The sequence below is a fragment of the Silurus aristotelis genome (assembly GCF_946808225.1).
Source record: "Silurus aristotelis genome assembly, chromosome: 11".
In the NCBI taxonomy this organism is placed as follows: domain Eukaryota; kingdom Metazoa; phylum Chordata; class Actinopteri; order Siluriformes; family Siluridae; genus Silurus; species Silurus aristotelis.
This window is the reverse complement of record NC_139584.1, coordinates 5,201,957-5,218,427: the sequence shown is the minus strand read 5'-3', so window position 1 is coordinate 5,218,427 and position 16,471 is coordinate 5,201,957. Positions and strand designations below refer to the sequence as shown.

General features: G+C 40.4%; 1 protein-coding gene across 4 annotated transcripts in view; it reads right to left on the bottom strand.

Moving 5' to 3' along the window:
- Positions 1-16,471, bottom strand: part of obscna (obscurin, cytoskeletal calmodulin and titin-interacting RhoGEF a) — a 55,351-nt gene that overhangs the window by 2,973 nt on the left and 35,907 nt on the right. For 3 of the 4 annotated variants that reach the window (XM_083554839.1, XM_083554841.1, XM_083554842.1), the window contains 19 exons: positions 13,352-13,427; positions 13,141-13,247; positions 12,803-12,915; positions 11,818-11,986; positions 11,059-11,173; positions 10,378-10,578; positions 8,652-8,712; positions 8,463-8,540; positions 8,061-8,233; positions 6,533-6,559; positions 5,133-5,285; positions 5,005-5,050; positions 4,788-4,865; positions 3,041-4,715; positions 2,180-2,320; positions 1,951-2,073; positions 1,498-1,665; positions 1,303-1,408; positions 517-756 (listed from right to left, as the gene is read on the bottom strand). In XM_083554839.1, coding sequence (XP_083410965.1) covers positions 517-756; positions 1,303-1,408; positions 1,498-1,665; positions 1,951-2,073; positions 2,180-2,320; positions 3,041-4,715; positions 4,788-4,865; positions 5,005-5,050; positions 5,133-5,285; positions 6,533-6,559; positions 8,061-8,233; positions 8,463-8,540; positions 8,652-8,712; positions 10,378-10,578; positions 11,059-11,173; positions 11,818-11,986; positions 12,803-12,915; positions 13,141-13,247; positions 13,352-13,427 — 3,850 coding nt within the window. The remainder of the gene's footprint in view (positions 1-516; positions 757-1,302; positions 1,409-1,497; positions 1,666-1,950; positions 2,074-2,179; positions 2,321-3,040; positions 4,716-4,787; positions 4,866-5,004; positions 5,051-5,132; positions 5,286-6,532; positions 6,560-8,060; positions 8,234-8,462; positions 8,541-8,651; positions 8,713-10,377; positions 10,579-11,058; positions 11,174-11,817; positions 11,987-12,802; positions 12,916-13,140; positions 13,248-13,351; positions 13,428-16,471) is intronic. The other variant, XM_083554840.1, reaches the window with a different exon arrangement.

Genomic DNA, 16,471 nt, shown 5'->3' with positions numbered 1-16,471 from the left:
AGCTGTAAGACTTGATTTTTCCGCCACTTTCGCGAGTTCTTCTGCGGCTGCACAGCGACGTTAGAGATAACTGACGTTAAATGGCAAAATTTCCCACCTTGTGCTCGAGATATCAGGGTTCGGCGACATAAAAAAGTTTACATAACCGATTAAAAAATGCTTAGACAAAGTGAGAATTTTGCGGTTCCACTTCAAAAACGTCGACTTAATAGGGTTGTCAAGTTAACCGAGGTCGAGATAAGTGAGTTCCAATGTGTATGTATATATATATATATATATATATATATATTGGTTATATGTCTGATTTTACAACGAACTACAGTTTTTCTCCAAATATGTAATATACAGCCTATTATGATAATAGTGTAAATAAAACTGTGAAAAGAAAGAAGCTTTTAATAAATATTTTTACGTGCGTGAATAAATCCAGCCCATTTTGGAATAAATTAAAGTTTCACATTCCATGATATGTGACTGACACCGGAGTTTCTTTGAAGTAGGATAGAGGGTTCTAACCTCTCAGCGAGGTTGTAGAGGAGTTCTCGTCCGGAGCAAAGCTCCTCAATGAGCACCAGGCAGGAGGGTGTGAGGATGGCAGCATGGAGGTGGACGAGATTCGGGTGGCTGAGCCTACGTAGTACCTGGTACTCCCTCAGCACCAGCTGCCTCTGCTCAGGCGCATACGGAGTCAGCTTGGCTGCAAGAGTCTGCAAGCTCCTGCTGTCTTCACACTGAGTCACCACACTGAATCGGCCTCTATAACAAACAAGCACACGTTTCGCAAAAACATAAGTGAAGGAGCCACAAGTGAATATTTTGTCTTTTGACGTGTTAGAAGCAGGAAAAATGGGCAAGAGTAAGAATTTTGAATGAGTTTGACAAGGGCCAGATTTTGATAGCTAGACGACGAAGAAACATCTTGTGGGATGTTTGCAGTGGTCAGTCTGCAGTGTTCAGTATCTATCAAAAGTGATCCAAGGAAGGAACAGCAGTGAACCGAAGACAGGGTCATGGGCGGCCAAGGCTCATTGATGAACATAGAGAGCGGAAGCTGGCTAGTGTGGTCCGATCCAACAGACGAGCTCCTGTAGCTCAAATTGCTGAAGAAGTTAATGTTGTTAATAATCGAAGGGCATCGAATGCAAGACTGTTTTAGCAGCAAAAGGGGACAAACACAATATTAGGCGGGAGATCATAATGATATTTCTAATCGATGGCCATTGAGTTATGCCTGGTAGGTGTGTATTGTGCCTTATCTGTGTATTGTATTCAATAAGCAGTAATCCAGTGTGTTTAAAGAACCTGTTGATCTCAGACAGGAAGCTGTAGGACCTCTCTGAACCAAGCCCTCCTGGTACAGTGATCTTGGACCCGGTAGATTCCGTCAGGGTCAGAGGAATGTGAGGGTCTGCAGAGTAAATAAAATACAGTCTATTACAACAACAATATGAATCTAAAAATGACAGAAAAGAGTTGGAAACCTTATTTTCTTTTTACCTTCGTATGGCATGGTCATAAAAGCTTGGGGTGAAGGATCACTGAAAGGTCCTGACCCGGTTTTGGTGATGCAGGCCACACGGAACACATAGCCAGGTCCTCTAGGAAGCGCATTAGCAAGGTAACAACTATCTGTTACATTCTCTGACAACATTTTCCACTCATCACCTGGTAACACAGGAGAATAATAATAAAAATAAAAAAAACAGTGACATTGTTTTTCGATTAAACAAATTTTCAGTATTTTTATCAACCTAATGTGAACATGCCTATAATACCTAGGTTAACATTAGCTAGCAGGTCTGAAAACATGGCTATCAAGCTGTCAACAGTAACAGTCCTTCATGTATCCCTAATAATAATTAATAACCTAATTATGGGATAAGAAATACACACTGTGCAGTCATGCACAAGAGTACAAGAACCATGATGTAACTTCTTCTTAGTTCTCACCACTGAGACTATACTGTATGCAGTATGTGACAGGATCACTGCATTGCACAGGCTTCCAAAAAACCAGAGCTCCACCACTGGCAAGCTGGATAACATCTGGTTTGTAAGGCCTGGCTGGCATTCCTGGAAAAACATTAAGAAAACATTACAAAAGAACAAAAATGAATTTAATGGTTGTTCATTTGGTGTCTAATAATTCTCCTGACTACACATCAAAATCATTCCATACCTTTGCTCTTTTTAAAGGTTGGCACTTTGAGGGAGAAGAGCTTTGGCTTTTTTGGAGGGCTTCCTGAGAAGGGAGCTAATGGGAAAAAGTCTGAGGTGACAGTTGTTTTCTCTGGCGGAACAGGATTCTTCACAATCGGCCCTGCCAGAGGAGAGATTATGGAAACCAACAAACAAATATTCTGTCAAATGGACCACAACATGAGTTTGAGATAGTACGTTCAGATTTCATGTCTGACTGATAGACCCTAAGCACAATCTAGAATAAGATCAATGCTGCACTGCTTTCCAATGAACAGTAAGTTTACACCGACCAGCTATAAAATTATGATTGGTAAAATGAATAACACTGATTATCTCTTCACCATGGCACCTGTAAGTGGGTGGATATATTAGGCAGCAAGTGAACAACTAATCCTCAAAGTTGACATGTTGGAAGCAGGAAAAATGGGCAAGCGTAAGGATTTGAGAGAGTTTAACGAGGGTCAAATTGTGATGGCTAGACGACTGGGTCAGAGCATCTCCAAAACTGCAGCTCTTGTGGGATGTTCCCAGTCTGCAGAGGAGAGTATCTATCAAAAGTGGTCCAAGGAAGAAACAGTGGTAAACCGGCAACAAGGTCATGGGCGGCCGAGACTCATTGATGTATGTGGGGCACAAAGGCTGGTCCGTGTGGTCTGATCAAATTGCTGAAGAAATTAAATATGTTAATGCTCGACGGGTCGAAGTGATTTTTCCAGCAAAAGGGGCCAACACAATATTAGGCAGGTGGTCATAATGTTATGCCTAATCAGTGTAAATGTGTGTCCAATGAGTATAAACGATTTGATGCTTTTGATTTCGTTTGTGATGTGCATCATACCCCGTTTCTCTTCCTTCTCCTCTTTACTGAACTGCCTGGTAAACAGTTTGGTGATGTTAGATGCTGAAGCTCTTATCTTCTTCCTCAAAGTCAAGAGAGGGGTTTTCTGCTGTAGACTTGAGTCATCCTCAACATTCTTGTCAGATTCCGGTGTCTGGGAGCTGGAAAGTCCTGAAGTCCAGGACTTCCTACGAAAGATCTTCATGAGTCCAGATTTGCCCGATTTCCCACTTGGGGGTTTGAGTTCCAGTGCAGGTGCTGAGGAGTGCCTCTGAAGCACCTCACACCTTACTGCCGTGGCAGATGCTGGGCGTATGGGAACTGTGGAGGAACTTCTCCTCAATGCCGTGCTGTTCTTGTTTATTGTTGTGCTGTGTGTTTGATGTTGCGACGGTGGTCGGCGAAGCTTTCTCAGAACTCTCTCCATATCTTCATCTTCAGAATCCTGTGAGAGTTCCGATGCCTTTCCAGATGATGGTGCAGCCAAGTGCTCGTCTGATTCATCGTATACTCTGTGGTGCCTCAATGAAATTGGAAGTTGGCTGGAAGATGTTCTGATATAGGTGCTGGTTCTGCTGGAAGTATCCGAGTCATGTACAGGATCATAGGACTCTGCAAGAGACATCTGTGAACCTGCTACATTTTCTTCTCCCCCCAGGGCTCCCGGTTCTTCCTTTTCTTCTTCAGGGTGTGTCTGGCTGTCATCTACATGAGATTCCATGATTACTGGAAACTCATCCTTGGAACTCTGGTGAGAATTAGATAATGTTTGTGGTGTTCTATTAACAGGATCCTCTGAGGCTTCATTTTCTTCCTCATTCATAAATTCAAAGTCAAACTCTACATCTTGGTCATTATCTCCAAATGTCTTGTGCTTTGTAGTCGTTACTGAGATTCTTGTGGATTCATCCAGTGACCTGCTCCTCCTTTGGGTTTGGGAGTTTTGATTAAAAGAACTCACCCCTCTGTCCAGTGAGAAAGACTTTGACAAAAGCGTGGAGCCTTTCCTATTTCTGAGGCTAGATTCCACATCTGGAGGATCCTCTACGTACTCTATAAGGGGTTCATTTAGCCTTCCAGACAGGCTTGAGTGTGTAGTTCGCCGTGCTCTGTCCTGTTTCCTGCCATGGACTTTGTCCCGGAGCATCATGTGGCGGGCGGACATGGGTGAGAGCTGCTCGTCACTGTTGTAGAAGGTGCTCTTGATCAAAGTCCCACGAGGGATTGGGGTTCCACTGGGCACTTTATCATCTTCAAAAAGATTAGAAGATGAATGGATTTCTTTTCTTTCTCTTAGAACCAGCTCAATAGAAGGTGAGGGTGTCTTCCTGGATTGCTCACTTACAGGAATCATCAACGCACCGCTTCGCTCTCGCCCTTGACTCATCATTATATCTTCCTTATCTCTTTTTCGAGCTGAGATTTGTTCAGGATAATATGGATAATACACTATATCATCTTCCTCACTGTCACCATCTTCCTCCTGGCTTGCATTCTGGAAAAAGCCCCAGGCATCAGCCTCGTCATATTCAGAGGAGGAACCAGTGCTCACAGAGGTGCTGCTGGTATTCCGAGGGTCTCTCTGGGTTGTTACAGAGACTTCGCACCGTGGAGCATCCATCAGTACCGGGATTGGCCTCAGGGTTAGGACTGAACCGAGACATGTTAGAGAACGCTGGGAAAAAGAAGAAGAGAAGGTTAGAAGGTTGCATAAGGTTTGCACCTAAATGCATTTTTATTGATTTACCTGCCATTTTCTTCTAGAGATAAATGATTTTAAACTCTCTGTATTAATAACGTTCAGCTGCTCCTCTTCACATGAACCCTGTATGCGTTACATTTAAAAACAGATTATTTTACAAATATATTTTACAAATGTTTTTTTTGTAAAAAAAAAAAAAAAAAGTGTTTTCCATTTTTAGTTCAAAACAACAAATCAATGCTATAAATCTTCGCACACATACCTGGAACCACTCGTGATTCAAGCACTCTGACGCTGATGGCCTCATCCTTACAGGAAAAACAACCAATCATTTTCATTCTCCGCATGTCAGTTGAGATCAGATCAGAAACACACAACACACAATCTTACTCTGCATCTGGATGTAAAACTGTGCGAAGGAAATCCTGGGCTCGTTTGCTTAAGTTGGTGATCTCTAAGATTTCCCAGTACAGGACGCCTTCAGCCACCTTCAGCAAAGTGGCACGGTCGTTATCCCCGAAAAAGGGACAGTGTCCCGTCAGACTGCATGAACAAAACCGCAACAAAACAGCAACAGCTATGCGGTGAAAAATTAAACTTCTATTAAATGTATTGACTTTTGGATGTGAGAAACTGAACAAAGAAAATCTTAAGCTTATCAAATGCAAAGGAAATAGGTCTGATTGAGAAGCATTTGTTGCTGCCTCACTGCTTCAGGATCCCAGGTTAAGTGCTAAGCGTTCATGTTGGTTTCCCTGAGGCTTCCAAATTTCTTCCAACTCCCAAAAAAAATGCCGATTGGTGAACAAGTGAAACTAATTGTCACGTGGTGTTTTGGTCACTAGAAGCCTGCATTTTTCCTCCATGTTGCTTTACCCTGGCTGTTAATTAGATCATTACTGCGACCTGTGTCTTATTCTTTTGTGTATATTTATAGTAAATTGCCCTGTTCCCACTTTACCTGTTTCTTAGGCCATGTCTACACAAAACAAGATAAATTCGAAAATGACGTTTTCGTCTAAAAACGCTTCGTGTCCACACTATCGTTTTCAATCGTTTCCCAAAAGCTGCTTGTCCACACCTAAACGTTTGTAAACGCTTACGACCTTGTACTGCGCATAAGCAAAACGTAGGTGCACCATTTCCACCTGCAGATTATTTACTTCCTGGCTCTTTTGAATTCATAAATTCTGTAAAGCTGCTTTGAGACAATGTCCGTTGTGAAAAACGCTATAGAAATAAACTTGAAATTTTCAAAAATCTATTTTTTATGGTCCAAATGTATCCACTTTGAAGAGCGTTTTCAAAGTCTTTTAAAGAATTCCAATATCTTAACCACTGAGCTACCACTTCGTGTGTGACATACACACTGCAGATTCGAGGTTAGGTCCCTGACAAAGTGTGTGTTTATGTTAGTGAGTTTATCTTCCCATGTAATGTGTCGATTCATATTCTCTGTATATGTGTTGTACACAGTGTTCCCTGGATAGATTTCCTATGCAGCCCCCCTTAACCATTACCAACGGTAAGTAATATGAATAAATAATTGGCACATGCAGAGTTCTTGATAACCTTTTTATTCATAATATATTAGTCTTCAATTTTTGTTGTAGCTGTTATTATTTTTATGCTTAATATTTTTTTGGTCATTAGTCCTTATAAAATAGTATTTATTATTTTTTATCAAAAGGAATTCCAAATGTTGGTAAAACTACACTCTATTATAACATAAATAATCATAAATGTAAAATGGCACTAGTTTGTGTATAAAATGAGTGTATTGTTCTTACCATAAATAAGCAACAACACCGACAGACCTGAAAAAAAACACAATATTACATAATCAGAATGATCATTTGTCAAGATGCCTAGAGACTGGGTAATACAGTAGTACCTCGGTACTTGTCGATAATTTGTTACCGGAACTCGTGACGAGTGCTGAAACTGACGAGTACCGAAGTAGATGGTAGAATTTTTAACCACTTTAGGGCCCATGATTTAGGATTAAAATGCACAGAAAGCACAAAAGAGAACGCTATGGCACTGTTCACAAGCTAACATGAGACTTGTCATGCATCTGTTTTACTGTGAGACTGCAGCGCTCACGAGTTTCGTCGCAAGAATCGGTGTCAAGTTTCAAGCATGCGACGATGGGCGAAACATTTTTTCATTGTCACAACGTGAAGAGTACTGAATTTGTCAAGTTCCTGCACTTGTGTAGTTTTACCCTTCACGCCATTCACCGTCACACATTTGTCTTTGCGTGTCCTTACTTATTTTCAGGTTTGATTTTTGGTTCTTTGTTCATGTTCCGAGTCATTTTTGTGGTTCGTTTTTAGCTGTTTGTGCTTTATGTTTTGCTAAATAAAACATTGCATGCGCCGATCTTTGTACTGCAGGATAGAAAGCTTTATCAATACTATGGATGTAGCAGAGTTTATTCAGTGCATTCAGGCCCAAAAGAAGCAAATCAGGGAAAATCAAAGGACAAAGCTTAAGCTATATGAAGGGTGAACCTGTAGCACAAATGCTAATCAAGGTGAACAGGAACAGGTGTGAGTGATCAGTGACATGTGCCGACTGTTGGGTAATGTGGTCCCTAATTACACACGGCTTTGGGTGGGCTTTTAATGTTACAGGCATAAAAATTCTACTTGCATGGTAGTACTACACACAGTAGTAAGTGGTCAGTGCGTCCTATTACTGAAAAGAGGTGTACATGACGTGGGCCATACCAGGGACTGTTAATCAAAATTGTAGACAGTGTTAGTGCATGCATGGAACAGCGTGTGGTGATGAAGTTATGTGTGTATGAAGTCATAAAATCTGCAGATTTCTACAGAAGACATTACAGCCCACAGCAGTCACTATTGTGAACATTTAGCATGTAGAACACCTGGTCCTGGATTATCAACTAGTTCCTCTGAGTGCAGCGTTTCAGCACTGTTAACGAAGTGAGGCAGGCTGTCCAAGGATGGTTCAGGCACACTGAAAAATCTGTCTATGCCAATTCTTTCCAGACTTTAGTTAAACTCCTAGATAAGTGTAGCAGGGGAGTATGTAAAAAAATAAATGCAGTTTCCACTCTTTGGAATTTCTTCTTCTAATTTTCAAACTCAAAAGTCCCGGTTTGACTTCAACGCCCCTCATATAATCCTAACAGTTATTACCTAATACCATGTACAATCATTTGTAGTTTTCTTTAGTTCAAAATAGCTTTAAAATATTGAGAAATAAAATTCTTTGTACAAACCATTGCCGGCATAGTGAACCTGATGTATGTGCAGTAAAACTAAAATACTATTTTTTTTCCAGTACCAAATATCTGTTGCGGTCGTCACTGGTTCCTGGCGAACGATTTCTGGCGCCACAAATTCAGGAGTCCCTAAGACACTATACTGATTCCTGGAAGGGTCGGTCTCCTGGCAGAAGCCAAAGTCACAGATTTTTAAGTCATCTCCTGCTGGGGAGACCATCAAGATGTTGTCTGTCTGCAGGACAAAAACAATGAATGTTATCAACATTCTATCAAAGTAAATAAATTACAGTGGCTCTGACCACTCTAGGCATGATTCCTATTGATATAACCAAGGGTGGCGGCAAGGCACTGGCGCCCCCTCCCCTAGGTGGTTGTGCCCTAGGCGACCGCCTAGTTTGCTTATGCCTAGAAACATTGCTGGCTCTGACTCACATCTGACTTGCATTCAAATATTCACTTACTTTAATATCAAGATGTAAAATGTTCATGCTGTGAATATATCCAACCCCTTCCAGGATTTGCTGGATGTAGAACCGGGCCTAATGTAGAAACATACACACTGAACACTATGTACTTTCAATCAGCAGAAACTGACTGAGGGTTTCATTTAAAACATAAGTGTAATGTGTTATATGTATAATGTTTATTACCTCTCTTTCACTCACTGATCCTTTTAATAACAGGTGCTCCAGTAATCCCTGAGACGAGCAGCTGTGGGAAAAAAATATCCGATTATTGTCACTAAGCAATCTATGAATTTTTCCATTGCTACACATTTCCTCCCAAGAAAACATGTAAATCTGTTTCTTCCCTTTGGAGTTTGTAACAGGTAAGATTTTTTCTTTTTTTACAGTATGTTTACCTTGTAAAGCATGCTAGTTAATGTTCTTATTACTTTTTTTTTTTTTTTTTTACTTTATTAATAGCTCATTTCAATAATGTAATTCAGTTCAATTCTATTTTATTTGTACAGTGCTTTTAACAGTGGACATTCAGCAGTTTACAAAAATAAAATATTACAAATATAAACTTTGAATGTATAAATGTATAATGTATAATGTAATGTATAAATGTATCCCCACTGAGATGGTATGTGGAGGAAACTTTGAGAAGACCAAGACTCAAAAAGGGAACCCATATTTATCTGGGTTACACCAATCATCTATTCATTATTGTTCCCTCATTGTTGAGGTTATTAACTGTTCACTGATGGAAAGTGTAAAACTGCTAATGGTGATTATAATCCTAAACCAATGAAACAGACAGTTTATCTTAATTACAGTCCAAATCCATCTTCATGGTTCTTGAGTTTAACTCTCCACAGTAACTTCACAAATCTTTACATTATGTTAATGTGAAGTTCTTTTAGAAGCAAATGTAAGTATGTAGGTTCAATAGCATTGTGATAACCAGCAGTAGATATTTTACTGACTGTAGGAACTATTACATATTATAAATTATTATTATTTGGCTGTTTTCAAGTTAAGCACTATTTCTCAATATAGACTATATAGACAAAAGTTTGTGGACACCTGACCATAAGATTCAGATGTGCATTTTGAATGTTACATTCCACATTTAGTCCCCAGTTGCTGTTATAATAACAATAGGTTACTGTTCGTAACCCCGGTTCTCTAAAACATCGAGTGGAGAGATCCACCTATGGGAAGAGCATCCGTACCTGACCTGTGCAGAACATCCAATTACACCAAGTCTGGCTTGACGGACAGACGACCTATTGTTCTCTTTCATCTCGATGCCCTTCCCATAGGTGGATCTCGAACACAAGATGATGAAAGAGAACCTCAATGCTTCTGGGAAGATGTTCCACTAGATTGTGGAGATGTGTGTTAATTTATCCACAGCAGTGTTAGTAAAGTCAAGTACTGATCAAAGACAAGGAGGGCTGGTGTGCAGTCAGTGTTCCAATTCATCCCAAAGGTGTTAAATAGGGTTGAGGTCAGAGCTTTATTGCAGGCCACTCAACTCATGTAAAGTATATCTTCATGGAGCTGGCATTGTGCACAGAGGCATTGTCATCCAAAGAGACCCTATACCATGGTGTAATTTTAATATTTTGACAACAGTTTGGAGAAGAAAAACATATGACTGGAAAAGCCAGGAGTCCCAATATTCAGAGTGAAGATTACAGTATATGTAATCGGGCCATAATTTTGGATTGAAGTAAAAACTGAATCTTGTTAGTTGTAAATAATGATTCCTACTAATAACAAGGTTTAATTTAGTCTAATTCTTAAAAGCTGGTAACACAACTATAAAAAAACATTTTATATGTAACAGCTAATTTGAAGTTTTGGCCAGTTTTGGACTTATCTGTATAAATATTAGTGTGAGAGGATGTTTAAAGATGCCTACATCTCGGTGATGAGGACAAGCGTACGCCGGGTGCTGAAGGAGTCGAGCAGGCAGGCCACCCTGCAGTGTGCAAGCCGGGAAAGCAGGTCTCTTTCCTGGAAGGCTCTGGTGCGATTGCTGTTTTTTAAAGGAATGAACTTGGCAGCAAAAACCTCTGCGCTCGCTCTGTGTGCAACTCTCTTCACCACCCCAAATGTTCCCCTGTATATAAACAAAGGCAAAAAACATTCAAATCTATAGAGATGATCTTGCTCATCCATAGGACTGTTGAATTCTGGATTAGAATATGTTTATAAAAATGCACTTAAATTGAAAACCTATCACTTCTGTAATACATTGATACTTTGTCTCGTTTTTACTGTGTACTCTGTACCACGTATAGTAGAAATGACAATAAAAGCCTCTTGACTTGGTTTGAAATGGGTAAAAACAATTGATGAAACTGTAATTGATGCTAAGTTTTGTATGTAAATGTTTATGTAACCATTATGGGAGGAGTCGTCAGTGTCAGCACTTTGTAACAATCGCAATTAAAACCTACATAATTACATGCTGGTGAGAGACCAACTCTTTATATCTGCGATAACATAAGTAAGAACAGGAACTCACTTGTAAAACACTTGTTATTTTATTTGTCATTAAACATTTCAATTGAATTAACAGAAAGTGTGGGAAGGTCACCTGCCAATCTCCTCATGAACTTCATAAACAGCATGGAGTTTTCTCCTTCTGCCCACCTCTAAGCTTCTGTCCTTCTCTTCCTCCTCTTCTGCAAAATCCTCAAACTCCTCTGGACCTGAGAAAGGTATTGCATGTACAGTGTATGGTACCAGATGGATTTAATTAGAACTTTGTGAAAGTAGCTGTTCTGCTGTAATGTTTGATGTCATGACATAGATTGGTAAAAACCATTAAAAGTGCTAGATCTGATCTTACTTCCTGTCTATGTGTACAAAAAAGCATGGAGCTTCAGTAACTGCAACATCATCTACAGATAAATTCATGCCAGCAGGTTTGCTAAATTTGCGATTTCTTTTATATTTGTATCCACGTTCTATGTAATTGGATTCAACTATTCTGTGCCCACCAACATAATGTTTTAAACGAAATAATTAAAAGGAATTTATAAAAAGAATGGCAGGAATATTTGAAGTTTTTTTTTTTCAAATGAAGTTCTGGGGCTAGAAATCATGTCTGTTCTGTGTGTGATCAAATGACAGATTGAATGTGGACTGAATAATATCCATTCCAGGCAGCGATAAAAGGTTCATACCACGTATCAGAAATGCGTGCACACCAAAGGCATCTTATTTCCACACAAAAGATAGGAAACCTTAAAAAGAAATTCTTGCTAGTTTTAGATTAGTTTCCAGGATGTACATAGATGGTGGATATAGACATGCGAACAATTACCTCTTGCCTCTATATGATATATATTACCTGTAATAGTGGTAAGGTGGGCATGACAGGAAGCCTCTCCTGCGCTGTTCATGGCTGTGCAAGTGAAAGTGCCACAATCGGAAATGTGGATGCTCATTAAAACCAGAGAGAAGCGAGCACCACTCTGCTTCATTGCCACATGTTCTCCAGAGACAAGCTCAACACCATCCTAATAACCATCATAATAACAGTCAAAGAGAATTATATACTGCATGCTCAGCAAATATTCACAGTCGCCACCGGCTTGCTCATCAGGGACAAACTTACACTTATAAAGAACATCTTATTCATTTTTATCACCACATTATCTGTGTAAAGCTGCAATGTTCATTGTTAAAAGCGCTATACAAATAAAAATGAATTGAATTGAATAGAATATTTAAAGATGTAATCACTTCTCAGGCTGATTTTATAAGACAATAGATAAGGGTCCATAAGGTTTAAGAAATGTATTCCATCCTCTACTAGCTATTGTAATCTATGAAGGTTTAGATGAATATTATACAATCTACTGAGCTCTAAATTTGTATCTGGTCCCCAAAACCAACCACTTTCTTGCATAGCTTTTGTATATAAGATTTTAGATCTTAAACTAAGTGGGCAGAAAAACACAAAGAGTTTTAGTCTGGTCGGCAGAAACATCATATACTGATCCATATACTGGTAAATCACGATATGTTTGAGTTTTAAAAAGTGTCAAATTGTAAAGTTATTATTCAAGCTGCATTTTTTTATCCAATTTATACTCAGATCCTTGGACATAAAATTCACAAGTAAACAAGTAAAAATAAATAATGTAAAACTATCTGCTTGCTGTAATGTGAATTTGTTCATAGAGCTTGGTGTCTATATTTTTCCTCCAAAAGTCTCTTCTTTATATCATTCTAGAAATCCACATTTCTGAAACCATCAACTCGAAACGAAGCAGGTCACACATGTGGACTCGTGTTTTTCTCGTGTAAAAGTATGTGTGCTAACGCCATACCTTGAACCACTTGATATCTGGGATTGGATGCCCAGTAATAACCACAGAAAAAGTTGCAGGTTGTCCAGGCTGAACACACAGGTTCTCCATGTCCACCTGCACCACTGGAGATTCTGCAGAAATGCATAATAAACACAAATGCTGTGGAAATTTCACACTGTGCTTTTTCAGTTTAAGCACTTAGATAAATCATCAAGGAGTGTTATGGTCTCCAGAAGTTATAACAAGCAGCAAATGAAGGGGACAAATACATGGAGACATCACACTTTAACAGTGCAGTGTTCATTACCAGATTTACCAAAGAGAACACAATAAACTCTTTTAAAAATTGTGTTTACCTGCGTACTTGTCATCTTCTGCTCTTGACACACATATCTCCTCATGTGGTTCCTTTGGGATATCCAATTTCTCCTGTGTAGCTTGAGCCTCTGTGGTAAGTGAAGACCTGCAGAACATGTATGGCATGACTCATGTAATTTTATTGTTTTTTTTTTTATATAGTTTTTTTTTAACCTTGAGTACAAGATGTGGTGCAAGATATGGACTCACTGGTTGGAAGGTCCAGATTGAAAGAACATCTGGAACAGGTTTTTCACCAAAGCACTGGACCAACCTTCTGAATCTGCTGCAGCAGCCAAGCAAGAGATAGTCAGTATCTCACAGCAGTGGAAATCTAAACTGTTATTGTTTTTTCCTGGTGCACTTTAGCATAAATATCTATCATGAAGTAACAAATGTTCATCTTAGTATTGTGGCTGCCAGAAGTGGAAAAAGTAATTACATATTTTAGTCAAGTAAAAGTTCTGTTACTTCAGTTAAACTTTACTTAAGTACAGGATAAAGTGGCAGGATAAAAATCTACTCATGTAAAAGAAAAAAGTATCTAATTTATAGTTTATTCAGAGCAAAATTTACTTTTTTTTTTAACAGCAGGAAGTGGGGTGGGGGATTCTAGTGTAGTTAAAAAATGACAACGGGATTGTCAGGGATCCACCTGCCACGCCCCCCAATTGAGCTGTCACGTTGCCTCGCTCTGCCACTTCCAGCATTAATGAGAGACAGGTGTCTCTCATTACCGAATCCCCTATATAAGCCTCCATTCCGAGCTCACTCGGGTCGGACCTACTAAATGGCTACAGACACCGACCGTACTCAGGACTGCCAGCATTCCCCGCTGGTTCCGTGGATCACTCTGTGGATTATTATCCTTCCGAGGATTACTTTCGTTCCATTTCCTCGTGTACCAGTTCCGAGGATTCTATCTTCCGTGTGGATTATTTCCCTGTCGGATTATACCAGCTTTACGGACTAAACCCGCGATGTCGTTCGTACGCTCTCTGACTCTGTGTTGTGCTCTGTTGGTTTCAATAAACATGATCGAGCTACTCCCGCTTCCGGTTCGTGGTCCGCACCCTGACAGAAGGTTTTTTCTGGGTTTTACCCGGAAGCTCGCTGCCGCTTCTCGCGGATAAGGTTAGCTGGCTCCACAGCATTCCCAGCTCGCTTCTTCAGCGAGATGACCGAGTGGTGGGGATTCCAGGGCCTGGCCACTAAGGGGACGTCGTACCGCCACCTGGCCACGAAAGGGTCCCTATGACGACGACGTCTTGCCTCCGAGTCCCTCTGACGACGACGTCTCGCCTCCGAGTCCCTCTGACGGCGATGTCTGGCCTCAGAGTCCCTCTTCAGACGACGTCACGCCTCTGAGTTCCTTTCAAGGTGACGTAATGCCTCCGAGTCCCTCTGACGGCGACGTCTCGCCTCTGAGTCCCTTTGACGGCATCGTCTTGCCTCCGAGTCCCTCTCCAGATGACGTCAAGCCTCCGAGTTCCTTTCAAGGTGACGTAACGCCTCGAAGTTCCTCTGAAGACGACGAAGCATTCCCAAGTTCCTTCCAGGTTGCTGCCGCACCTCAAGGTACCCCAGGAAACGATGTCGCTCCTCAAAACCCCTTCCAAGGTGCCGAAACACACCAGAGACCTGCCATGGACGTCGTCGCCCGAGTTCCGCTGAGGGTGTCGCTCAGCCTCTGATCTCTGCCGAGGACATCGTACGGCCTCTAGATTTCACCGTGGCCCTCGTACAGCCTCTGGACTCTGTCGTAGGCATCGCATGGTTTCTGAACTCCTCCGTCGGTGTCGGACGGCCTCTGGACTCCGCCGAGAACGTCGCTCAACCTCTGATCTCTCCCGAGGACATCACTCCAAAGGCCAAAGGCCTCTGCCTCGGATCTGCCTCGGATCTCTTTCTGTGGATGTACTTTCGTTCCGTGGAGTGTACGAGTTCCGAGGATTCACCCTTGCGCGTGGATTATTTCCCTGTCGGATTATACCGGCTTTACGGACTAAACCCGTGCTGCGGTTCGTACACTCTCTAACTTTGTGTTGTGCTCTGTTGGTTTCAATAAACATGATTGAGCTACTCCCGCTCCCGGTTCATGGTCCGCACCCTGACAGGGATATAAATCTTAAACTGGTTGTTTTTCATTGAAGGGGTCCCTTTACAAATTAAAGTGCAATAAAAAAAAAATTATCAAATAATGAAAAACCACTATAGTCCATGACTTGAGTCTAATGTGCATTAAGCACTTTCGCAACAAAAACCTAAATCTCCTGTTATAACCTCATTTATGATATGAGAAATCACAAATAAGGATTGAGAATTTAGACAGTGAGCGCACGCGCTGAACAACTTTTGATTTGACAACGTTTAAATTCGGCTTTGCATCACTGACTTCTGTCTTGTCTCACGTTTGTTCTCCGTCCATCAATTAATCAGTGCAGTACTTTTTGGCCCGTAATTATTATTTTTTGGCCCCCCTTGCATTATTTTTTCTTTTTTACTTTTTAGTCAGTAACAGATATGATTTAAAATGTAGTTAAGTACAATACTTCAAACTAAATTTAAACTTTAAATAAAATAAAAAAACAAATTTACTTAAGTAAAATTACAGATTTTAAAAACGATATACTGTGCCATATATACTGTTAACGTTTGGCTAATATACAAATATTTGTAACGCATACAGAAAAAAATCCAGTAGCTACATTAAGATACATTAAGATAAGTAAAATATATATATATTGTTTGCTGACACTTACCTTTATACCCCCAAAGCAATATTCTTACAATCCACCATGATTGTACTTTTGTACTTTTTTGTTTGTAAAAAACATATATAAAAAGAGAGAGAGAATATGGGCATTATGCACCCAGAGGCAGCAGAAGGAGTGACGCATTAACAGACTGACCACAAGACTCGGGGTCCAAGCACATAACCAGCTTAGTTAGCTGAGCAAATGCTGACCAGAAAGTAATGGGTTCATGGGGAAAGAGATGAACAGAGAGCAAGCAAGACAAAGAAAGAGACAGAAGAAAGGTTTACGTGCAATGTGTATGGGCGTCTCTTTGCATGTGCCAGGACACTTACATGAGAATGGCTCTGATTGGATCTTTAGTCTCCTGCTCTGGGACTAAAAAAGGGAGTGGGATGGAGAGAATGGAGTTAAATAAAGAGAAGTGGGGATGAACATGGTCAACAGGTTTTGCAAAAGTGAGTGACTTTCCATAGTGAAGACTTTTGAGTGATGTTTCAATCATGACTTTTGTTTGAGATGGATCTGTTTTAAAGGCATGCATGTATCTGAAATGCTAAACCAAGCTTTGTGC